Source organism: Gordionus sp. m RMFG-2023, chromosome 2, assembly GCF_954871325.1.
Source record: "Gordionus sp. m RMFG-2023 chromosome 2, tfGorSpeb1-WG-v2, whole genome shotgun sequence".
NCBI lineage: Eukaryota > Metazoa > Nematomorpha > Gordioida > Chordodea > Parachordodidae > Gordionus > Gordionus sp. m RMFG-2023.
This window is the reverse complement of record NC_088776.1, coordinates 36,883,798-36,910,527: the sequence shown is the minus strand read 5'-3', so window position 1 is coordinate 36,910,527 and position 26,730 is coordinate 36,883,798. Positions and strand designations below refer to the sequence as shown.

The 26,730-nt window shown below is 26.9% G+C and overlaps 2 protein-coding genes across 2 annotated transcripts in view; one reads left to right on the top strand and one right to left on the bottom strand.

The window, feature by feature from the left end:
* LOC135924554 (uncharacterized) overlaps positions 1-26,730 on the bottom strand; it is a 53,959-nt gene that overhangs the window by 13,488 nt on the left and 13,741 nt on the right. The gene's annotated exons all lie outside the window — the stretch shown is intronic.
* LOC135924894 (transmembrane emp24 domain-containing protein 5-like) lies at positions 608-26,634 on the top strand. The gene is made up of 5 exons (XM_065460022.1): positions 608-799; positions 839-933; positions 12,086-12,275; positions 13,026-13,307; positions 26,525-26,634. Exons 1-4 carry the CDS (start codon positions 641-643, stop codon positions 13,266-13,268), a joined length of 687 nt encoding a protein of 228 aa, XP_065316094.1. The 5' UTR covers positions 608-640; the 3' UTR covers positions 13,269-13,307; positions 26,525-26,634.

The following is a 26,730-nucleotide window of genomic DNA, read 5'->3' as shown; positions in this document are numbered from 1 at the left end:
ATCTATATATTACATTACTCAATAGAATTATAAAAGAAATCATTCAGTGGGCAATCAAAAATATTTATTTTTAGTTCAAGAGGATATTAAGGAGCTATTAAAAAAAATTTTTCTTCAGGGGGCTGAGCCCCTCTTCCTAGTGACGCCATTGCTTATATAATATTATTTTAGCTAAAATCTTAATCGAGCCGTTTTGAAAAATAGACCCAAATCGGGCTTTTTAACAACACTTGTCATTGCTTATAATATACCCAATGATATATATATCATTGAATCAATGACATATATAATACTAAAAGCAAATCAGCTGGATCCGATATTTTGGTAACACATATAGTAATTAATACCATGTTAAAAACTACTATTTAATTGATAACTTGCTTCCTTATTATCTCGATGATCCGGTAATTCTTTAATAAAGTTTGCGTCAGATATAGGATTAAATTAGGCTCTCGTTTAAAATTTTAATAATGATTTGTGTAACCAAGATGGCGTCTCCAGCTGATTTGCATTGATATACACTTTTAATGAATGAATTATGTCATTGCATTGAATATACCATAATAAGTTAACCGACAAAATACCTAATTATAATTTAAAACAAGTACAAGCGGTACTATACCTTAAATTTCCTATACACATGTGTAGTTTTAAAAAAGTCATACGTTATCTGACTATTTTGTTCTGTGTTATTAAAAATGCAATATCTTTAGAATTAACAGAAATAATAGATGGTGGTAGAATTTCATGCTATCATGTTATGATGAAACCTGGTCAAAGATTCGAAGTGGATTATCAAGTATTTATAATTAATTATTTTTATCTATAGTTCTACTAGGTTATTGATGGAAATGGTGACATACATCTAATGATTATAGATCCAAATAATCAGCAAATATTTGCTGAAATGAGCAAGAACATTGGACGTTTTGAGTTTATAATTTTATTGATTATTATTTTTACTTTATTATCCACATCAAAAAAAACATATTAGTTAATTTAATAATCCTTATCTTAATTATTTTAACTTTGTCATAATTACTGAAATCAAAAGAGAAAAAATATTATATTTAAACTATTAATTTAATGGTCAGCTCAAAAAGTACAGGCCATATTTTTTTTTTAAAAAATAGGTAGAGCTGGGCCTACTTTAAAAATAAAATCAAGTTAAGCTTGCACCTAATAAAATATAAATAATTTTTTCTTTTCACTGAAATAGATTTTTTCTGGTAAAGCAATTCTGATTATTTTTTATGTAACTTTATAAAAATGTACTTAATTTATATTTCTATAACTATTTGGGCTTAAGCATAAACTTTTTACAAAAATAAAACAAAAAAATTGAATTTGCAGGGATCTACTTGTAATAGTTATATTTTTATAGTTTTTAATGATATATTTTATTTTTAATATTACCATTGTTTAACTGATCATATAACCAAAAATTATATCTCTTTATAAACAAATTAAGTTAGCTCTGGATATTTAAAATTTATATTAATTTACAAATTTTTAATTAACCTTATTACAATGAATTGATTATAATTAGTGATTACATATTTTTATTCAAGTATAAGATTTTCTTACATTACTCAAGGCAACTTATAAAACTTTCTAATTTTGTAAATCAACTACATACAATATTTAAAGTAATTTCTTTGTAGTCTTAGTATAAATTCTATATAAGTTTTTATATTCATATTATATAATCTGTGATTTAATTTCACAGGAATTGAATCTTGCAAATTCTATTTGCCAAATAGAAATTATCTGTTATTTTATTTAAATTATTTGAAATAAATAATAAATTTAATATTAATATACATAAATATATATTTATAAACAACATTTTAAGAAACAAATATTTAATTATCGAAAATACATAATCATAAAATGTATTTTGGTCAGAGTTGTTAACGCTCCTTTTTAAAAGTAGCAAGCTCCCACTCAAAAGGAGCTAGCTCCCTCTCCCACTAACATTTTTAAAAGGAGCTAGCTCCCGCTCTAATGGAGTGCCACTCTTTAACCTCTTTTTTGATTTTCATTTTTTTAGAAGGTACATAAAACAAAATCATATTTTTTTATCAAAAAGTTTTATTTATATTAAATGATCTATCAAAATATTTATAACCTTTTATTTGCCTTTAAAAGTAATAAATTTTCTAAATTAGAATCTAACAAACATCCACGCCTCTCCCCTAATACCTGTTTTGCAATACTAAATAAGCGCTCCATAGGAGCACTAGAGGAGAGCGGGGTAATGTATTTTATTAAGATATTTTTTAATTCAGGTATAAAAAAGGAGGTTGAACAAGTAATGAGAAAATTAAAATAAATATTAAAATATTATTTAAAAAAGCATCATATCTAACAACCCAAGCTCAACTATAATGAATTGCCCAAAAATAATTATAAAATAAAAAAAATATAGTTATCATTTTGTAAAGAAAGATTTTTTACTTTTATATGCTTTTTTGGAGCTACTCACTTTTGAAAATAAAATACTTTCTTAAACACAAAATGCATTTTGCCCTTAAATTTGTTTGATCATTTGGATCAACATCTTTAGAAGTTTATTTTATAATGCAAATGAAAATTCGATTTCTTATTCTATGATCTCTAAATCCATAATATCGAAAACTATTTTTTATTATATATCTATAAAATGAATATTAATATGATTTACAAGATTTTCCACAGAATTTTCAATATAAAAATGAAAAACTTGTTGTTTAATATTTAAAAGATTAGAAGAAAAACCAATATAAAACTCGGCTCAACATTTAATAATGGATAAATTTAAATAAAATAAAATTCCATTATTATCGAGCGTTCCTCCACTCCAGCCTTAAAAGGAGCTAGCTCCCACTCGCGCTCCTCATTTTTAAAAAGGAGGGGCGCTCCATGTGTTTTTAAAAAAATGTAGCGGCGCTCCTATAGTTCCACTCCTTAACAACTCTGATTTTGGTTGTTTAAATTTTTTCAAGCATGTAATTTAGATTATTGTCTAAATATAGGAACTAGAGATATACCAGATAGTGAATCAAAAGTATTGAGATTTGACCACTGAATTTTTAACAGGATCTTAAACTCACTCCTGTATTATTTATAGTTAAAAATATTTTCTTTTGATTCTGTTTAATAAGATTATCTATGTGGACATTCCGTGTCGAATCGATCATAACTTGGTCAACCCCTTTTAAAATTGTTAATAATTGGTGGAATATTTAGATCAGATTAAAAGAAATAGGCCGTTTATTTTAGCTCACTAGCATACATAGTTCCCAATAGAGGCCCTCAAAGGTGAGAAAATGGCGATGCATCTGTAAAATTTTTAAATTGCTTATATGGTAAACATAAAACAAATACAACATTTTATAAGTAAAAAACTAAAAGTCTATAGAAGGAAGATATCGCCAATTTCCGGTTTACCACTTACGCGTGCTTTTGAGCAATTAGGGGAGTTTGTTTTCGAAAAAAAAAATTTGCCCTATATTTGGAACTTTTTACCATTAAATAATCATATATAAATATAAAAGATGTCAAGGCAAAAAATTTTTTTTGAAAACAACTCCCCTAATTGCTTAAAAACACATGTAAAGCCTTAAACGTAACCCGGAAGGAAGACTCAAGTGCCAATTTTTTCACCTTTCAATACACCTTTAGAGATTTTTTTGCCTATAAAATAGTGTGGTTAACGACTCGATTAGAGCCGATTTTTAAAAACGTCTAACTCGATATTTTATCCAGAAAAAAAATATGCAAGTCGAAGATTTTGGTCATCGATGGCACAAACGTTTGAACATTTATTAGCGAATGCTTATGCAATCATTTTCTGACTAAGATATTGAGTTAGCCGTTATAAAAAATCGTCTCAAATCTATCCGTTTTAACAACATTACTACAAAATAATGTTATTTTATGTTTACTTTAATTGATTTTTGAGATTAAGCAATTTAATAATTTTATTCGCACTTTTGAGCCCGGGAATACAATTTTAAAGGAAGTTGGCCCATAATAAGCTTTTTTGATCGATTTGACATGGAATGACTCATATATAGTCAACCCTTACTATGCTATCATGCAGGGTTGTTATCTAGATATTTACTTTTATCTTATCTAGATACATTTTAGCTGTCCATGCATCTCCTTATAGATAAATTTAAAGGATACATTTTGATTCAATTATACTTTACGTTTTTTATTATATAAAATATTTAAATTTAATACTATATTTTTTATTAATAAATCTGTACGATTATTTCTTTCCGATTCATGACAAGTTTTATTTTACACAAGGGATGACCAAAATATGATAATATTTATATATTATAAATTTTTAGATGATTAATATTAGTGAGTTGAAGAAGAAATATTAAATCAACATATATTGTTTGCAGTGGCCCGTTCAGACCGACGGCCAGTCCACTTCGGTCTCATCTGACTCTTGGGTCCGACGGGCGGTCCGGTCAGACAACACTGTCCGATGGTCCGTTCCGACCGAAGACCGATTACAGAAGATAAAAGTTTACTATGAATTGCTTTTTAGTTAATGTACATGTGCATGAACACATAAAACATGATTATACAATGCCCAACACTTTATAATATCTCATTCATCGTTTAATTTTTATATCTTCCGTTTCATTCAATTCTTTCGTCATGTAATTTAATTTATTAGGGTATTTTGTATTATATAATATAATAAAGTTGATTTAATGATATAACTAAAATATTGGTAATTTAACACTCTTCATTTTTAATAAATTTAATGCAGAATAAATCTTTTATAGATTAATGATGGTCCCACCGTCTGGCCTCACTTGACTTAAGAGTCCATGGGTCCTATCTCATTTTAAAAAAAGACCGGAGCGGACGGGACCGGATCATTGCATACCCTATCAACATAGCATTAACAAATTTTTCAAACTTGATTGGGCTTAGTTTCAAACAAATACCAGAAAATTTAAGAAAAAAATGAATTGACTCAAAGCTTACAAATAAATATCCTAGAGTAAATCACAGGATAAAAATATAGAAAGATTTAATATTCAGTACATCTCATATATTTTTCAATTAAAAATTACTAGGCTCTGACTTAAATTCGGATTATATTCTTTTGTTTAACAAACTTCTTCAAAAAATCTTTAAAATATTTAAACTTAGTTACATTTTTTTAAAACTATATTGCATAAGTTTTTACTAAATTTAAAAAAATATATATGGTGAATTCCATATCAAATCAACCAAGGTTTCAACCCGACCCTCTCAGAATTTTTTTAAATTTTGTGTATATTGGTATGGTAGTATATATATATATAACTATTAAAAAAATGAAATTTTACTTCCTTACGCCATTTACACGTTAAGATATATGCGTTTAAAGAGCGGAGAAATGATAATGCCCCTCATTAATTTTCAAATATCTCAAGAATAAATTAAGTTAGAGTAATAATTTAAATTTTATTTTATAGCTTAATAATAGTTTAATATGACACATAAATAAATGTGATAGAAACTCGATTAATACCAAAAACTGAAAGTACAAAACAGGAAATAGCCATAGAAAAAATAAGATATTTTTTCATAAATTTATGTCTGTAGATGTATAGACTGCTTTATGTTTGTACAAAATCCTAGACTTGGCTGGACGTGGGTCTTGAAGTTATGACCCTTTATATCAGAGATTTGAACCCTCCTAAAATGGGTTTGGGTTCAGTGAAAAATCTCTGAACCCGAACCGGGTTCAGAGTTCGGAGACCTGATAAATAATGACTTTAATTAGTTAAAATAATAGAAACATAATTTTTTTTAAGATTTAATAGCATTGCCATAAAAATAATTTATCATCATAATTATAATATATTAGTGATTTTGTACTTCTCTTTGTCTTACTATCAATTTAATAGTCCACAAATAACAATATCGTAAAATAAATATTTTATATTATCATCATTTATAAAAAAACTTTTAAAATCTGCTTTGCTCGGTAAAATTCAATCAAATATAGCCGACTCTTAAATAACAAAGATGATTACACGAAAAATGATCAAAAAATGTTTTTTTTAAATTAATATTTTTTTTGTTTAAAAAATAATTGTTTTAAATAGGAACTCTTTTTAAATAGGAAATCTTTTATAAATGAAAATCATAAATTACATGTTTTTTATATTATATTATTTTTAACATATAATTTAAAATAAATAAAATGAAAGTTTAAAATAAAAAAAATTTTTTTAAAAAAAGTTTGGACCCTGAACCCTAAATTTTAAAAAAGAGTTTGGGTTCAGCGAAATATCGAGGGTTTGGGTTCTGGTTCTCATCCTTGCTTTATATGGCTAAAATTGTTCAAAATTTAACATAAATATCATCATATTTAAATTTAATGTATATTTTCATAATAATTTTTATTTAAAAAATATGTCTAAATTAATGTTGTTAAAAGTCACTTTGAAATATAACTAGTTACAGTTACTAGTTATAGTTATATTTAAAAAGTAACTAGTTACATAATAAGTTACTTTATACATCATTCATAAACGCTTTATTTATTTACTGAACGCATTTATTTAATATAAAAAAATTAGGGTATAATAATTATAATCAATTATTTGAAAAAATATACAATTTATTTATATAAATAGTTAAACCGAAAAAAAATATCGGAAAATAGAATATATTTATTAGAAACCTGCAGGCCCGGCCCTAAGCTCGGTCCGAGTACACAGGCCGGGACGTATTTTAATTTTTATAAAATATACTCAGGCCGGGCTTGAAATTTTTTTTAAAAAAATATCCGGGCTTGGCCGTATATTTTAAAACCAAATATTTGAAATTGCCCTTATTAGCTATAATAATCAAAAATAAATATAATATATTTTTTTTAAATTCGGGCCGGGCCTGAAATTTTCTTATTAGTAAGTAATGATTATTAATTTAGTAGTTTATTCAAAAATTATTTAATTCTAAAATAATCTAAAACTTTGTCGTTCCTTATACTAAGTTCTATGATGTAATATAGTAAAATTTTTAAAAAACATTTATATGAAATAGCAATACCAGCAACTTGAGGGCAAAAAATATGGAATATATTGTGCTAAATAGGTAAAGAAATATAATATTAAAAAATAGGTTTATTAATTGAATTTGGTTACAAAATTATGAAATCCAGCAATGTAACAATTTAAGAAAAGAAAATCTATTTGGACGGGAAATTATATTATTGTTGCATATCCTTTGTCAACACAATCAGACATTTAAACAAAATTTTAAATTAATAAATTTCAAAATAAAATTAATTTATCACACTCTTGAATCGGACTGCCCACCTGAAAATTTTATTGTAGCGGAAAAAATTAGCTTTACCCACCTATGTTCACCCATTGGAGGTGAAAGTGCTATATTTCATTTCAAAGATGAATTTCTTGTCAAATTCAATAGAATGAAAAATATTTTAAAACATTTACCTGCTCATAAGGTATTTATTTAAATATTTTTTATTCATTCCTAAAATTTCATGTCACTTGAAATATTATTAGACCTTGAGATTTATTATAAAAAAATATCAAATTCTCTTCACTCTTCATTATGCAAGCTGCCCTTCCACCAAAGCTAGGTGGTATAGGTATCCATTCTCCCATCTCCTTAAGCATTTCAGCCTTTTTATCCTCAGTTGCTAAATTTCCATACAGACTTGGATATTTGGATACTATCGAATCCACATCATATGGCAGCTTAAACCTCTGGAGCAAAGATTCTCCAAGCCGTTCATATCCAAATTTAAAACAAAGAGACTGGAATTTACCATTGATACAGCATTGCGTGCTTATACTTCAAAGCTGTTCAAAGAAAATCTCCATCGCTCTTTCTCCCCTTAAATCCAACCCCGAGTATACAGAATGACAACAATAGGACTCTTTTACTGTATCAAATAATTCCAGCCTCAGCCATATGCCACCCTACGAATGGTTAGACACTATACCTCTAATTTAGGCTTGTTTATTAACCAACGAAGAACTTAGAATATCTATAGGTCTTCGTTTTGTGAAATCGTAACGCCAACACCATGTGTCCCTTGTGAAACTCATATCGATAGCCTTAGATACCCCCCCCCCCCCCATACTGTCGTTTTTCATGAGGCAAATTATCCAGGCACCATGCCATCAATTCGATCATCAATAGAATTTTGAAATCCGCAAATATTCCTTCTACCTGGAACCCCCTGGCTTCAGCCCTGATGGAATGACGCTAGTCCCTTGGGACCAAGGTATACCCTTCGCTTGGGATTATACATGTATAGATCGTTTTGCCAGATCCTTTTATTTCAACTCTATCACGAAAGCTCAATATACAAAAACAAATAAATATAGCCACCTTAATAATATTTTAGCCCTAAAATAATCAAAACAATAGGGCAAAGGTTACGTTTAATCACAGGTGATCCAAAAAGGCTTCTACCTACGACAAAGAATATGTATATCTATACATGGGTCATTAAGCCCCGCCGGCCAAACCCAAATATATTATTTAATTTAATTTCTCTTCTTTTATTATATATTTTTACATAGAATATAGATATAGTATTATAATTTTAATAAATAGTAAAAAAACATATTAAAAATAAAATTAATTACTGGAATATATTATTTAGATTTATACCAGAGTCTTTTAAAAGTAGCGCGCTACCGCTATTGCTATTTGTCAAAAAAAGGTAGCTCGCTATTAGCTGCTATTTTGTAGCTTTAGCTACTTTTAGGCTACTTTTTATAAAAAAAATTTAGAAACAATTTTTTTTTATTTTGCATATAATGTAATTGTATAGTAAATCTAAATAATATATAAAAATCAACATTTATAAATATTAAAATTTAGTTAATTTTGATTATAAAAAAAATTTATGTAATAAATTTTAAATATTTATGGTAATTTGTTGAATTTTAATAATAAAATCATTTCAATATTATCATCCCCAAGTCTAGAGCGACGATCAGAAAATATCAGTTTTGCCTTACTAAATAATCTCACGACACTAGCACTTGAGGGCAAGAGATTATTTAATCTTATATACATTGTTGTGTCCAACCATCAGCCGTGGTACATATATGAGATATCTCTGATAATTCTACTATTAAAGCATCTTTCATCACTTTAAACTTATTTGCTATTTTATTCACAAGTGTCTGGCGACATAGTTATACTAATCATAGTAAATGATGGATTATCAACCAAGGACATTGGCTGAACTGTATAAATTATAAAATCCACAATAACTTTATCAGTTAATTTCTGAGAAATATTGGCATTTGTATTATTAATTAATTTTGTCTGAATGGAATTAGTCTTTTTGGATGTAGATTCACCTATGCCAAAGTTATTTAAATGTTGTTTAATTTCCTTAAAACTATTAGCATGAACAGTCTTTTAAAATAAATATTATTATTTTATGTAAAAATGATAATTTACCTTTAGGTGTTTCTTGGTTATAGCTACTGGATTGATTTGAGGAAATATTTTTTTTACATTTTAAACATAAATTTGAAGTCAGTTTTTGTTTTAATATTTATCTTGAAAAATTTTTGAAATCTAGGGATGGGAAAGTATTTCTATGAATATCATTTTTATCCCTGGTATCTTCCATTTCATTAATATCATTGTCTGACTCTGAATCACTTTCAACGATTTGGATATCCATATGCGATGCCATTTTAAATTATTAACAGGTGATTTAGGTTTATAATACAAATTGAAAATATATTTCAATTTCAAAATTAAATAATAAATTATAAAAATTATAATTAATTATGGTATTATATTTAAATTTTCGTGCTTATAGTTATATTCATTATATTTTTTATAAGTAGCTAGCTACTTAGCTACTTTTAAAAAAGGTGGCGCGCTAAAAAATTAAATAATTTCAAAAAAAGTAGCCGCTATTAGCTATAGCTACCAAAAAAGATAGCGCGCTACTTTAACAACTCTGATTTATATATACATATATATTTTTAAAAGTAGTTACTTTTGACAGTAACATTTCAAAAAATATATCTAGTTACAGTTACTAGTTACATTTTTTTAAATATAACTAGTTACAGTTATATTTTAGCGAAAATGTAGTTAGTTATAGGTAACTAGTTACTTTAACAAAACTAGTCTAAATGAATGCCTTTACTTTATTATTTGAAAAAAATATTTGACAAGAGGGTGGGGTATTTAGTTTATTTAACACTTTGGTTAATTTAATTACTTAGCTAAATAATTTTTAGTATTTTAATTTAGCATAATATAAAAATAAAAGAATGCTTATTTACTATTTGACGCTAAACATTTCTTAAAACGCTGATAAAATTCGCCAACTAATTTCTAGATTATTTATCCAAAAAATAAATAATTTGATTCCTCATTCTTATATGCTTCACAATATTCCTTATTTCAAAACTTATTAAAATCCAATTTATATGTTGGCGAATTCTAAGTTATTACTCGGCTTTCAGAAAATTATTCATTTGTAATGCAGGACCATGCATAAAGATTTCATTTGACCAATAGTCGGGCCACTACTTTTTATGATATATCTTAAGACGGCTTAATTAAACTAGTAAATTTTGTTGTTATATTAGATTGTTTAAAACACAACGCATGTGCATTTTATTTATTCCAAATAAAATTGATCTCATTCTTTAAAGAAAGGGCAGAGTAGCCAAAGTTCATTATTTTTCTGATTGAGCAGTTGCCTAATATAAAAATTAAAAAAACTTTATTAACCTTTACAATCATGGAAATGATTTTGTGATAAAGGCTGAGTGGCTTATTTGCACCACTTCTGGTAAAAGCCCCTGCGACAGTTTCGGGAGCATTAGTAAACTGTTAGCAGCTCAAACTAGCTTGCAAAGTTCATATGATCATATATTGACAACAATGGATTTATATAACTATGCAAGAATTAATATCAGAGGAATAAATTATATATTTTATAGCAATGATGAATATCTAAGTATTAAATATCATCTTAAAAATAAGTTTTAAACAGTAAAATAAATTTCTGGAACACAAAATTTTGTACTCTCATCCACTAGGAGAAAATAAAATGAAAGTGAAAATTTATTCAAATTCTTCAGATGAATTAATATATGATATATTTTAAAATTTTAATATAATATAAATTTTTGATTATATTACGTAATTATAGAAATTATTTTGACAAATGTTTTAAATATGTTTAAAATTTTGCCACGTTATTTTAATAGAAAATTTAACTAAAGTGTTAAATAAACCACATTGCTTCCCCCACCACCTCTCAAATAATTTTTTTAAATAATAAAGTTAGGACCTTTCAATTAAGCATAATCTTTAAATATAGACCTACGTTCAGCCCAGTCTAAGATTTTATACAAATATATATAATAATATACAGAAAAAATACCTATTTTCTACGGTCATTTTCGGTTTTGTACTTCCGGTTTATGATATTAATCGGGTGTCTATCACATTTTTTTAATGTCATATTAAAGATCTATTATTAAGCTATATAATAAAATTTAAATTCTTGCTCTTACTTAATTTATTCTTGAGATATTTGAATATGGTATTCACCATATATATAATAATTAATAAATTGTACCTTTAAATATAAAATATTATGTTAGCATAAACTACATTATTTGCATTAATTTTTTTATTTCATTAGGACGCGTCCGATACCAGGTCCCCTCCATTTACCCAAAAGCAGTCCATCATTTAGGATGCGTCCACCCCCCCCCCTCTAACAATAAAGACCAGTACAGATGAATCGTCACTATTTGTGATTTATTGACCTTTATAGCAATTAGTGCTGTTAGCTTATTTAAAAAGTAACTGCGTTACATTTCCCATTACTCTATTATAATATTAACATCGTTACAACTACTTTCTTAAAAGGTAACGACAACCCAATTCATTCCCTATATCTATTTGGTTTCCTGCATGTAAAAAACAAATAAAAATTGAAATTTTTTCCCATATTTTGGATCATTTGATGGTAAACTACATATATCAATTTTTTATGGAAAAAGAAGGCCATTAATTTTAATTTTACCTACAATAAATTTAGTTTTCAAGCTCAAGTAATGGGTGAATACAGAACGTGCTTCAATAACATTCGTGATAATAGGCGAAAGGCTGTTTATTTCGAAATTTTGATTGATGGAAGAGAGTCGGATGACATTCTTCATGAACAAAATATCAATAAATTCATCCTCGCGGCCGAAGATCCGTTCCATTACCGAATAGAAAATGCTACGGTCTCTTTTTTAATTAAGATATAGCTTGAATAATTTGACGAATATTTTTTGATAAGCCATTGAGAAATAAAAATAACTTACATTTATTTTTACTATTTAGAATCAGAAGAAACAGCTTTTATCTAGTTACTAAAATATTTTTAGATGGTTATATTTTGAATAAAATTTTAAAAGCAAAACTTCTCCCTTTGCTTCTTTTTTTTTAAAATTATAAGCCATTGTTGGAATAATAAGATATACCGTTTTACCTATAATAATGTGGCGAAAGAAATAAGTGTAGTGCTAGTAGAATTATTGTGAACCATCTTCATTGATGACTATTGTTTGTTTTTTAATTGATACGATTTTATTACACTAAAAATGTAGATATTTTTTTATTAATATATAATTCTATTTGTTTAGTTTACTTGAAATTTAGATTTAAAAGTACCTATTTAAAAATCGGTATCTTATAGGTTTTAAAAATCAACTGAACCAATTTTTAACTTAAAAGGTCAATATCAACGCCCATCCTATTCCGATTTTAATATTGGTGCTCCCGAAATATATAATTTTGTCATATTTCGAAATTAATCTTTTTTTTTTCTCGCATACTTTAAAATTAAAATTTGGTAAATGATCATTATAAGAAAAAATTGACCTCTTTGTGTTGTATGGTTAACTCACACAGAGAGTCATCTATACTAGGTTTTGGTATAAATATTAATTTGTTAAGGTTTTATTCTTATTCTCTAATTGATTTTTTTATAGAACCGACTGAACGGCTTGAAGAATCAATTGGACCTTAGTTTGCACATTATTACTCTTCGCAGGATTATGGAGACACGAGATAAAAACATTTTGGAGCATAATCTTTCCTTAGTTAATCGATGGTCTTTCATAAATTTGGCGATCCTACTCACCGTTTCAGTTATACAAGTCATTATGATAAGGAGTTTATTCGACAATCAGAGCAAAATCAGGAAAATTCTTAAATCCAAGACTTCATGGTGAAATCAATTTTGGAGCCGCTATAACGTAAAAATTGTAAATGTGAGTGTAAACAGAAATCATATTTATTATATATTTATCTAGAGATCTAAATGTATATAGTTTAATATTATGTTAGGTATTATAGAAATTATTGTGATTGTCTAATTTTTAAGTAACAATCAATGACTCCTTTTTAGGTACAAAGCTAGCGGGGGATGAATCCTTCCCATAGCAAATTTTTGAAAAAATATAAAAAGGGTTAGGCGCGTAGCCAATGGGGGTGGGAAAAGAAAAGAAATCCCCCTACCCGTAGCTCGTTTTCTAAAAAATATAAAAGTGCTTCATGAATTGTGAATTACATATTTCAAATGGGTTATATTCTATTCTAAATATTAACAATAAGTTAAAATTAATTTTAATATTTATTCCTTGTATATTAATATTTTATCCCACGAAAATTTGTTTTCTTACATTTTTTAAATCTTAAACTGATGGATAAGAAAATTTTATCAACCGAAAAAAATCTATTTAATTTATTTTCATTAATAACTATGATAAAATTTATAGAGTGTATGAAATGTTTAGATGTCTTCATTGACAGAATTTTCTGGATATAATATTTCTGAGACACATCTTGTTCTACAGAAAAAAAACAGCAAAAAGCCTACATAACAAGATGGAGCCTTCGACATCAAGTTGTTACAGGTTTTTTGGATCTAGATGAGGTTATTTTGTATGTATTGAACTGGGAGAAAAGTTCAATTTAGAATAATTTTGATTTAGAATAATTTTGAATATATTATTGAGCAATGGTGTAAAAGTTCAATTTAGAATAATTAAATATATCTTTTATTTATATAATTTAAAAAGAAAGAATTACAAGTTATTATAATACAAGCAAAAAAATAAGTAATTTTAAATAAAAATATATATATTTATATATATATTCTGTTGCCTTAAGATATATAACTAAACTTTTAAATATAATTATTTGAATATAACTGACATTTTAAATATAAGTAATAAAATAATAGCGTACAATAGCGCACATGCAACAGTATGTCCTTCTAGAAATATCAGAATCATCTGAAACAGATATTTCGCCTGAAGCGGATTCATTATTAGATTTAATATGACTGCCAATTTTTCATTGGAATATATTATCTATTATATTACAGTTTTTGCAATATTTTTCACAAAAATGGATTTGGCTGAAGTTTTGCGAATATTATCATATTACAACTTAGAAATTCCAAAGATAATATCCACCAGGAATTTTTCAAGATTTATGTGATTGTTGAGGTGAAAGCGAAATTATATGATTTTGAGATTCATACGCCTCTACTTTCACCGACAAACAAACCGCTTAATATTAATGTGCACTCAATTGGATTATTATAAAATAAACGTTTTTATTCTACTTTTGGATTTAATTTTGACTCAAAGCAATGTGTGATTTATCAAATGGCTCTATCCAATTTACAAATACAATATCTTATAGCTCCCTCTGATCTGAGAATATATCAAATCTTGATATTGAAAAATTAAATATTTAGCTAAATTCCTAGGAAATAAATGTATCTGAGAAGGCCAATTAATTTCAGAATTTAAAGGGTATGAATGAAAGATTCATTTTTATACATAATCCTCCATGAAATAGAGTGGAAGCATTGCTTTCTTTAAAATATATTTCATGTTTTCCAAATTATTATAATTATTATATATTTTGGCAATGATAACTATTTACAAGCACAAATGAAAGGACCTTTTCTTCATGACTATCAAATTATAAAATGATTGAATAACCTCGTTTTACTCATTGAGACTAATCCCCAACACTAGTGGTTAAAAAGCAGAAGTCGGAGCCGAAAAATTGGCTTAAGCTCAAGCCTGCTCAGGAGTTAGCTCTAGTCTAATTTTGAGCCAAAATTTATAAGAATATAATAAATATCTAAAATTTGTGTACCATGCCAAGTTTTCTCATATATATTAATATATTTTTTTTGTTTTTAAATTTTTTTAAAGGGATTTATTTATTTTATGTTTTTTTAATAAAAAAAAATGATATGCTGCTATTGTAATATTATTTTTGCTACAATTTATTAGTGATTTTCATGCTCAAAATTTTAAGCAAAAAATATTTTTAGAAGTTCAAAAAGATTTTTGAACCTATTTTGATTTGATAAGAATTTTAAATCTTGTTCGTAAATAAATCTTTTTTGAGGAATTCTTTTGTGATCTTTTATAGTTTTTTTAATCATTTTTGTAAAATTATTTATTTTTTAAATATATTAAAAAGAGATAGATTTTTCTAAATAGTTTTTTTTTAAAATATTTATATTAAACTTTTTTATGTTATCTTATATGATCTTTTTAAGGATAATATTAATGTGACAATTGTCATTAACGTTATTTTATAACATTTTTGAAATTTTTAAAAATATATTTATATTGTAAAGATTTTAAATTATAAATTCATTGAAGATGTTCCTTGGAAAAATGACAATTATCATAATTGGTATTTTTAAACATATTAGATTTTTTTGATGCTAATGGGCAAAAATATGTATTTTTAACATGTTAAATTAAAATTTCAATTAAGATGCAACATATAAAAGTGACAAATATCATAATTGTTATTTTTAAAGTTTTTTAAATTTTTTTGACTTAAATGGTCTAAAATAAGTTATTGCTAACATGTTTAAATAAAACTTCAGTGAAGATGTACCCTAGATAGATGACAATTGTTATAATCCTTATTTTTAAAGTGTATAATTTTTTTAATGGAAATGGGTAAAAATATAGGTTGTGTAAACATGTTAAATTAAAACTTCAATGAAGATGTACCTTAGATTGACAATTGTCATAATCGTTATTAAAGTTATAGATTGTAAACATGTTAAATTAAAATTTCAAGATGTAGCATAGAAAAGTGACAATTTTCATAATCGTTATTTTTAGAGTTTTTTTTAATATTTTTTTGAGAAATCATTCAAAGATTTTGTTTAAATTTTATTGAAATAATTCAGAAAAATCACAATCTTCTTTCTTTAACTTTCTTATTTTTTTTATGAGATATATGATGGTACCATTTGGCAAAACAAAAAAAAACAAATGACAATTTTCATGCTCATAATCGTTGTCCCTTTTATCTTGCTTAAAATTTGATAAAAATATGCAGTGATTACTAAAGAGAGTTGTTACTCAAAGTTAAATTCTAAACTTTTAAGATATGGATTCACAATCTTATTCCTTTAATTAATAAATTTTAATTATACATCTATTAAAATGTATAACCCTGCATTCACAGTTAGCAAAATTTTTTGTATACTCACGGGAAATCGTGCTGAGTCTGAATTCAGGGTAAGATTTTTATAAAAAGAACATAAAAACCATATAACATGTTTTGGTTTAAAATATATATTTTAACCCATTTACGTCAAAAAAATTCAAAAAACTTGAAAAATAACGACTATAATATTTGTCACTTTTCTATGCTACATCTTGATGAAATTTTAATTTATCATGTTTACTATATTTTTACTCATTTGCTTCAAAAAACTTTAAAAATAACGATTATGACAATTGTCAATTATCTAGGGTACATCTTCACTGAAGTTTTATTTGAATATGTTAGCAATACTTATTTTAGCCCAATTACGTCAAAAAACTTTAAAAATAACGATTATGATAATTGTCACTTATCTATGGCACATCTTCACTAAATTTTTAATTTAATATGTTAGCAATACTTATTTTTGCCCATTTCCGTCAAAAAAACTTAAAATAACGATTATGACAATTGTCACTTTTATATGGCGTAAACATGTTAAAAATACATAAAAAATTATTTAGAAAAAACCACTTCTTTAATATACTTAAAAAAATAGATAATTTTACAAAGATGATAGATTTCACCTAAAAGATTGTTTATTTATAATAAAATTCTCAAAACAATTCTTCAAAAAGGATTTATTTTCTAAGTGAATTTAAAATTCTTATCAAATCAAAATATGTTCAAAAATCTTTTTGAACTTAAAAAATATTTTTTGCTTAAAATTTTGAGTGTGAAAATCACTAATAAATTGTAACAAAAATAATAGGCACGTGAGCTACCTAAGAGTTCTGGAGCCCACTCATGTGGCTCAACGATCCAACAGGAGACAAAATTTATATATTATAAGGTAAAATCTTTGTTGATAAGATAGAAATATCAATAATCAACTCATACGATTGTAAGATGCTGGTTAGACATAAAACACCATTAAAAAAGTCCGGAACTGACCGGCTCTGAATATATAAAGCACGGACTATGTCTAAATATTTTATGAAAGTTCCTAGCTAGGCCTAATTTTTTTTAAAAATAAAATCCGGGACGATTTCTTTTTTAAAAATTCGGGCCATGCAAATGATACCTCTGCAGCTATCTGATAAAATAATTAATATTAATATTTTAAAAAACCACATTTAAAAATTCATAAACAATACTTAATATTAATAAAAACCACCTTTAAAAATGTTTAATAAAAAAAATTAATTTATTTACATCAAATTTTATGGAAATGTAAAGAGATAAAAAAAAATTAATTAATATTTACAACAAATCTATGGAAAATATAAAGAAATAAAATGTTGACTTAATGAAGGATTATTTCTCAAAATATTTTTAGTATAAAATATGATGTAATGTAGGCTTGGAAACAGAAGGTCCCAGGTTCAACTAAAAATTTTCGAGTTTTTCTTCGATGACGGATGTGTATAGACATATAATATGATGAATTTCTGAGTTAAGAAATGCCACCCCGGTCACCGACAGGCTTGGACAGCCGGGTGCTAGGATACTTGTCCAATAAACCAAATAAGACGGCCAGCTGAACTCGTGGGTCATTAAAGGATGATAACGATTTCGTGGCCAGCGCTAGGATAATGGTGACCTCGGGGGCCTTTCAAGCTCAATGTCTGTCAAGATACAATGAACTTCATAACGATACTCCGTTGGGAGATCCATCGGGGATTGATACTTCGGTGGGAGATATGTAATCGATAAGAATACTCCGGTGGGATATCTGTCGATTTGATATTTCTGTGCGAGGAATACTCCGATGAGATATCTGTCGATATAAATACTTCGGTGCGAGATCATGATACTAGATACTTTGGCCTTGATAGCGATACTCCAGTGGGAGATCCAAATGGAATCGATCAGAAATACAAATTAGATAAAAATAGATAGCATGAGTAATAAAATGGAGAAAGAAAGGAGCTTACCACCTGAAAAGGTGAAAGCTAAAAAGGGGAAAAAATGATTTATATTTTAATTTCTATACCTATAAAATAAAATAACATGTACAAAAAAAAATTTAAAAACAAAAGGTTACTACCACTTTGGGGGGGGGGGGTATATTATTTTTATTTTATTTTTTTGTTATTCTTTTATGATATTTTTTTTTATCAATTTTTTATTTTTAAGTTATATTTTTGAGAATTTTGCATACAAATTTAATTTTTTTGTGGTAAAATATAGGAATTATTAATTCCGCATATTTAAGTTATATTTAGTAGAATTTTGCATACAAATTTAATTTTTTTTGTGGTAAAATATTTAAATTATTTTTATAGGAGAATTTTGCCTACAAATTATATTTTTTATTTAGGTCTACAAATTTTTATTGACCCCACCATATAGTATTAAATAACGCAATTAAATATAGTATTCAAATTTATACAGGATATATAGTATTAAATACTCAATTTTATTCATTGAATTGAAATATATTATTAAAGTTAATACAATCATTTATAAAATGAATAAAAATGTCAGAACGATTTAACAATTTATATTTTCTAAAATATCTATATTCAAGAAGATATTCATGAATATTATCGCGATCCCCATGTCTTTTGTAGTTTGTTTTTAGATCCCGCCACAGCCTTTTGACTTTTTGGGTGTGGATGGATCTGTCATTAGGATCAACAAATTTTCGAGAATGATTGACCCGATAATGGAAATAATTAGCTTGTTCTAGCCTATTATATCTAAGATAAATAGATTTAAATTTATTACCACTTTTGATTTACAGGAAAAATATATTTGCATACCCTAACCACGAGTCAGTCATTATCGTGGAATCTTGCATCACATTATATTATGAACCTTATATCATTCTTTAGTGCTTCATTAGTAGAGGTTAGTGCTTCAATCACTTTTGTTGCCGAATTTAAGAATAAAAAGTTATTGGCGAAAAAAAAACAAAAATAAATAAATATTGGCGACGTGCCAAAAAAACTAGAGTAGTACTAAACATCCGGTTTTCGCCATTATTTAGTGCTTAGTTAATATATTTAAATTCCGTTATTAATTTAGTTAACCGCCATATGGAAAAAAATTTATTAGCTAAATTATGACGTCACGATTTAAGCGTGAGGTTGGCCGAACTGTTGAAAGCACTAACGATGAAACTTATATCATTCTTTAGTGCTACGTTAGTAGAGATTAGTGCTTCAATCACTTTTGTTGCCGAATTTAAGAATAAAAAGTTATTTACGAAAAAAACAAATAATGGCGACGTGCCTAAACAAAAACTATAGTAGTGCTAAACATCCGGTTTTCGCCATTATTTAGTGCTTAATTAGCAAATTTGAATTCCGTAATTAATTTGGTTAACCGTCTTTATAAAAAATTGTAATACGCTAAAGAAATGTTTAGAGGTCAAATTATGGCCAGAAAATTATGAAAGCACTAACGATGAATTTTATATCCTTCTTTAGGGCTTCCTTAGTAGAGGTTAGTGGTTCAATTACTTTTGTAGCCGAGAATAAAAAGTTATTTGCGAAAAAAACAAATAATGGCGACGTGCCAAAATAAAAACTATAGTAGTACTAAACATCCGGTTTTCGCCATTATTTAGTGCTTAATTAGAAAATTTGAATTCCATAATTAATTTGGTTAACCGTCTTTATAAAAAATTGTAATACTCTAAAGAAATGTTTAGTGGTCAAATTATGGCCAGAAAATGATGAAAGCACTAACGATGAAATTTATATCCTTCTTTAGGGCTTCCTTAGTAAAGGTTAGTGCTTTAATTACTTTTGTAGCTGAATTTAAATATAAAAAGTTATTTACGAAAAAAACAAATAATGGCGACGTGCCAAAACAAAAACCATAGCAGTACTAAACATCCGGTTTTCGCCATTATTTAGTGCTCAATTAGTAAAATTGAATTCCGTAATTAATTTGGTTAACCGTCTTTATAAAAATTGTAATACGCTAAAGAAATGTTTAAAGGTCAAATTATGCCAGAAAATTATTAAAGCAATAACGATGAAATTTATATCCTTCTTTAGGGCTTCCTTAGTAGAGGTTAATTCTTCAATCATATTTGTAGCCGAATTTAAGAGTAAAAATATTTTGCGATAAAAACAAATAATGGCGACGTGCCAAAACAAATACTATAGTAATACCAAACATCCGGTTATTTAGTGCTCAATTAGTAAATTTGAATTCCGTAATTAATTTGGTTAACCGTCTTTATAAAAAATTGTAATACACTAAGGATTATGAAAATATATAAAATTATATTAAAAAATTATAATTTATAATTATATAATTAAAAATAAAATTATATAATTGAGTCCCCAAAAATGAACCATAATTGTGGCTAAAAATTTCTATTTGAATTTTTTGTCGAATAAAATAAAATTCTCTGGGTTTATTTGTGAAAAGTCGTATTTTATTACGCAGATTTTTTAAAAACATAAATGTTGAAGGCGAAAAATGCCCGTTAGTAGAAGTCACTACTGGAGTGAATATGAAGTTTTTATAATTTTTGAATTTGTTTGTCTTTTTAATTTCTGCCTGTGTTATTAAATTGAAATTTATGTTTGAAGGGAATGATAAGACACACGTGTAGTCCCAATGAGTGATTTGCCGAGGACCTAAGGTATGGTTGTCATACCATCAGGTCTTAAACCATCTACTTGCATTGGCGTACGCAGCGGGGGGCAGGGGGACAACCCCCCCCCCCCCCCCCCCCCCCCCCCCACAAAAAAAAATGCAGATGCCGGATATATTTTTCAAAAATATTATTGTTTATATTAATTTATATTTGTTAATATTTATTCGTATCTCATATTAAATATATATTATATTACATTTATTATCACATTCATAAGTTATTTTATCAATTAATTTCGATTTCAAGTTTTCCGGCGTAATATTTACTTATTATTTTCAAATTTTTAGGGGCGTAATATTTATCTACCATTTTCAAATTTCTAGTCAAATAATAATTATTTCTGAAACTTCTGGTCCAACAGGGAAAAAGAAATTGCAACCTTGTCCAACGAGATAGAGCCTCTTCCATCAAGCACTAACAGCAATTAAGGAGTTAGAATAGCCGATTATTAATGCTATTACTGAAACATTACAATGGCCTGAAAGAAATATTTCCTCAGAAGCAAGAAAATTATTGGATTCAATTATTCCAAATTTTATTTCTCATTAGAATGTATTATTTAATTATACAACTATTTTAAGTATTACTTTTCAAAAACATGACAATGATTTGATTAAGAAGATGAGAATAGCGGAGAGCATTTTTTCAGAACTCAAGGAAATTAGGGCTAATGTTGATGAAGAATTTCATATTTTATATTTTATTGTTGAGTCAAAAGCAGAGCTATACGTGTTTAATATTTGTCTCCCTCGACAGCAAGGCAAGCTTATCGTTAAATTATTAATATAGGATCAGTAGAAGAGTTTATCTTAGATGCAGATACATTTATATTAAATAAATGAATTTTTAATATATCATGCAGCACTTACATCTGAAAATATTAGTTCCACAAAAGCCTTCAACCTTTTTCAGATGGTGATAGAAAAAAAAATATTTGTTAGATTTTTATTATGAAGATGTTAAAATATCTTATGATGCCTTACTAGCTGAATAACTATGTTTATAAGATTAACTATAGTTGATATAGTCCCAAAAAATGCTATGGTAGCTCTGCATTATTTCAAACACATTTTAGATTAAATTCCCAATGTATTAAAAGGGTTTATAAACTCTTCCCATTAGTAAACTAATGAGAGAACACTCTCTTTTTTAAGAATAATAACAGAGGCCTGCAGAAGTACCATTTGCAGGGCACGGCCCGAATTTTTTTTAAAGATTTTTTACGCTATTTTTAAAAAATTTTTTAGGCCGCTCGGCTTTTTTTTAAAATTTACAGGCTCGGCCCGGCTTTTTTTAAAATAAAATTTTCAGGCCCGGCCTGGATTTTTAAAAAATAAATTATATTTATTTTTGATTTTTATAGCTAATAATAACGATTTCAAATATAGGCTGTTTTAAAAAATACAGCCCGGCTTGGGTGTTTTTTTAAGAAAATTTAGGTCCGGCCCGGGTGTTTTAGTGATCTGCATCGGGCCTAATTTTTCAAGCCCGGCCCGGTCCGAAATTTTTTTAAAAAAGTTTTGCCGGCCCGGCCCGAACCAGAAATTTTTTAAAAAAAATTTACCGATCCGCAGTCTTGCCCGAATTTATTTAAATATAGAAAATAATTTTTAAAATTACTCAAAATAAAAGACATATGTTATATGTTGTCTAGTTTCTATAAATAAAATCAAATATTTTCATTTTACATAAAAAATTTAATATATTATTGATAAATTTAGATATATTTAAAAAAATTTCTAGCCAACCCTATCCGGCTCTTTTTTAAAAAATATTAGGCCCGAACCCGATTTATTTAAAAAAAATTAGGTCTGAGCACGATTCGACGGGTACTATATAATATTGTGATCTTAATATAACTAAAATTTATGATAGGAATAAATATATGCGTAATTTTTTCGAATAAAATAGAACTATGTAAAAAGAACAATTTGAATTAAGAATAAAAAATTTCTGAGAATGTTTTTAACCATATCATTCAATAACACCTCAGAATAATAGATGCTGGAGAAAAAATGTAGTTGTTACAATAAAATAATAAAAATTATATAATTATTACACAAGAATGGGGTTCAATGGACCCATTTAGGCAGTAGTGGAAATAATATTTTGTGACTTGGTTATAGCTATTCATGTATTTTGGGAACCTTAATATATATAAACTTCTGAAACATTATATTGCTCAAATATGGCAGATGATCTACGGAAACAATTGATAGGTTAAGTGCAAAAAGACAATATGCATTTTTTAATTACTTGGGGTTTTTAATCAAACTAATTAGGGTTTAAATTTTACAAAATAAGTACTAAATAATGGTGAAAATAAAATGTTTGTCGCTGATAGATTTTTTGTTTATTTTGTTAATAACTTTTTTATTTTAAATTAAACTATTAAACTGATTGAACCACTAACCTCTACTAAGGAAGCCCTAAAGGATATAAAATTCATCGTTAGTGCTTTCATAATTTTCTGGCCATAATTTGACCTCTAAACATTTCTTTAACATATTACAATTTTTCATAAAGACGGTTAACCAAATTAATTACGGAATTCAAATTTGCTAATTAAGCACTAAATAAGGACGAAAACCGGATGTTTAGTACTACTATAGTTTTTGTTTTGGCACGTCGCCATTATTTGTTTTTTTCGCAAATAACTTTTTATTCATAAATTCGGCAACAAAAGTGATTGAAGCATTAGCTTCTACTAAAGAAGCCCTAAAGAATATAAATTTCATCGTTAGTGCTTTCATAATTTTCTGGCCATAATTTGACCACTAAACATTTCTTTAGAGTATTACAATTTTTTATAAAGACGGTTAACCAAATTAATAATGGAATTCAAATTTTCTAATTAAGCACTAAATAATGGCGAAAACCGGATGTTTAGTACTACTATAGTTTTTATTTTGGCACGTCGCCATTATTTGTTTTTTTCGCAAATAACTTTTTATTCTTAAATTCGGCAATAAATATGATTGAAGCACTAACCTCTACTAACGAATCACTAAAGAATGATATAAGTTTCATCGTTAGTGCTTCCAAAAGTTCGGCCAACTTCACGCGTAAATCGTGACGTCATAATTTTTATTTAGCTAATAACTTTTTTCCATATGGCGGTTAACTAAATTAATAACACAATTTAAATACATTAACTAAGGACTAAATAATGGCGAAAACCGGATGTTTAGTACTACTCTAGTTTTTGTTTTGGCACGTCGCCAATATTTATTTATTTTTGTTTTTTTTGCCAATAACTTTTTATAAATTCGGCAACAAAAGTGATTGAAGCACTAACCTCTACTAACGAAGCACTAAAGAATGATATAAGTTTCATCGTTAGTGCTTCCAAAAGTTCGGCCAACTTCATGCTTAAATCGTGACGTCATAATTTTTATTTAGCTAATAACTTTTTTTCCATATAGCAGTTAACTAAACTAATAACGGAATTTAAATACATTAATTAAGCACTAAATAATGGCGAAAACCGGATGTTTAGTACTACTCTAGTTTTTGTTTTGGCACGTCGCCAATATTTGTTTTTTCGCCAATAACTTTTTATTCTTAAATTCGGCAACAAAAGTGATTGAAGCACAACCTCTACTAACGAAGCACTAAAGAATGATATAAGTTTCATCGTTAGTGCTTCCAAAAGTTCGGCCAACTTCACGCTTAAATCGTGACGTCATAATTTTTATTTAGCTTATAACTTTTTTTCCATATGGCGGTTAACTAAATTAATAACGGAATTGAAATACATTAATTTATCACTAAATAATGGCGAAAACCGGAAGTTTAGTACTACTCTAGTTTTATTCATATGCAAATTTCCGTTAACTGTGAATGGGGTGAGGGGTAACACTGGAGAGCTTTGTTTCATGTCATGTCTTAAAATTTGAAATAAAATATACAGTTCCAAAAAAATTTTCCCCCTCTGTTTGTTTTTTATTTATTTTTTAGGATATTCAATTTGGTTAAATAAGGATTTTCAAATAAGTCGGCAACGATAAATGACACCTTATTTGTTGTAACGTGTCACTAGTTCGCATCACATAGGTTATTGCATTCACAATGCAAGCGATGTAGCTTGGTCTAAATTTACAGCTAGTTGAGTTCTCGAAATTCTTTATTAATTTTTCCTTATTAATATTAATTTTATCTTTAATTCCACGATAATTTAAGAACTATTAATATTAATAAATAAATAAATAATGATCTCAAAATTTTATAATCTCAATCCGTTATTAAATTTCATATAATATTTTTTTTAGGCATGCGCAAATTAAATGATTTTGCATCTCGCTAACGATGCCACAAATTTATTGATATAATATATAGGTTCATATTAGGCCTAGCCAAGATTTTCCTAATGGTGTTTTTTGAAAATTTTTAACGGATGTGTCGGTTAATAGTATCATACTAAAAATTTGTTTTAAGCCCCATATATATACAATTTTTTTTTGAAGCTAACCCTATACCGCTGACATTATTGCAAAGCAAAACCCTCTCCAAAATCAAACATTTGCCTATATCTGATATATATATATACACTAACTCCACTAGCCTACATCAGGCATTGGTTTTATATCAATTTAAAATATAATCAAACTTAAAAAAAATTATATATCTACCTTGCCCATGAATGCGAAAGAACGTTATATCAATTTTTAAAATAAAGTCAAACCTAAATATTAAAAAATATTTACTATGCAATCTAACCACTTATTTCCAATTATTTTTTTTGAAATCGATTAACATCAAACTGACAAAATTTTATTAAATTTTAAAATTCTAAATAAACACGTGGGACGTATAAGTTATGAGATTCTTGTACTCATCTTGGATATAAAATAAATTAGATGGTTTTAATTCTAAATAATTGAGCTTATATTTAATTTTTTTTTAGCAGATAATAGTATTTAGTGATATACCCTTTTAACTTTATGAAGGGACCATCAAAAATATTAATTATATGTAGGAAATTTTACGGAGACCTTAATTGTAAAAAATATTAAATACTGTTGAAATTTTCGGGGCCTTGATTTCTGAAGGTTAATAAAGGCGGGAAAAACATTAAATACGGGAACATTTATCGAAGTTCTACTGTACTTATTATATTTTAAAAATTATTGTTAATAATGACATATTTTATTAATTTAAGAAGGTCGGGTGAGTGGGTGGAGTGTAGAGGTATATTTCATATTTATAATATTATTTACGAAAGCTTTCAAATCTATCAAGCTTCCCCCTCCCTGGCTACGCCTATGGTTCATATATAATATTGATTGCATTGTGTAAATATATTTTTTTAAATTTATTTAGGTATTATGGGAAATTATAATCGGAGAATAGAAATTATCACTATGAATGATTTATTACGAATGTATTTAATTTCAATGATTGTTTATTTATATATTAGTAATAAATTTTAGAGGTATATTTTCAATCCTATTTATTTCAACGATTTTTTTTATAATAATTTTTAAATTTATATGTGAATAACGATATTATTTTTTTTTTTACTAATA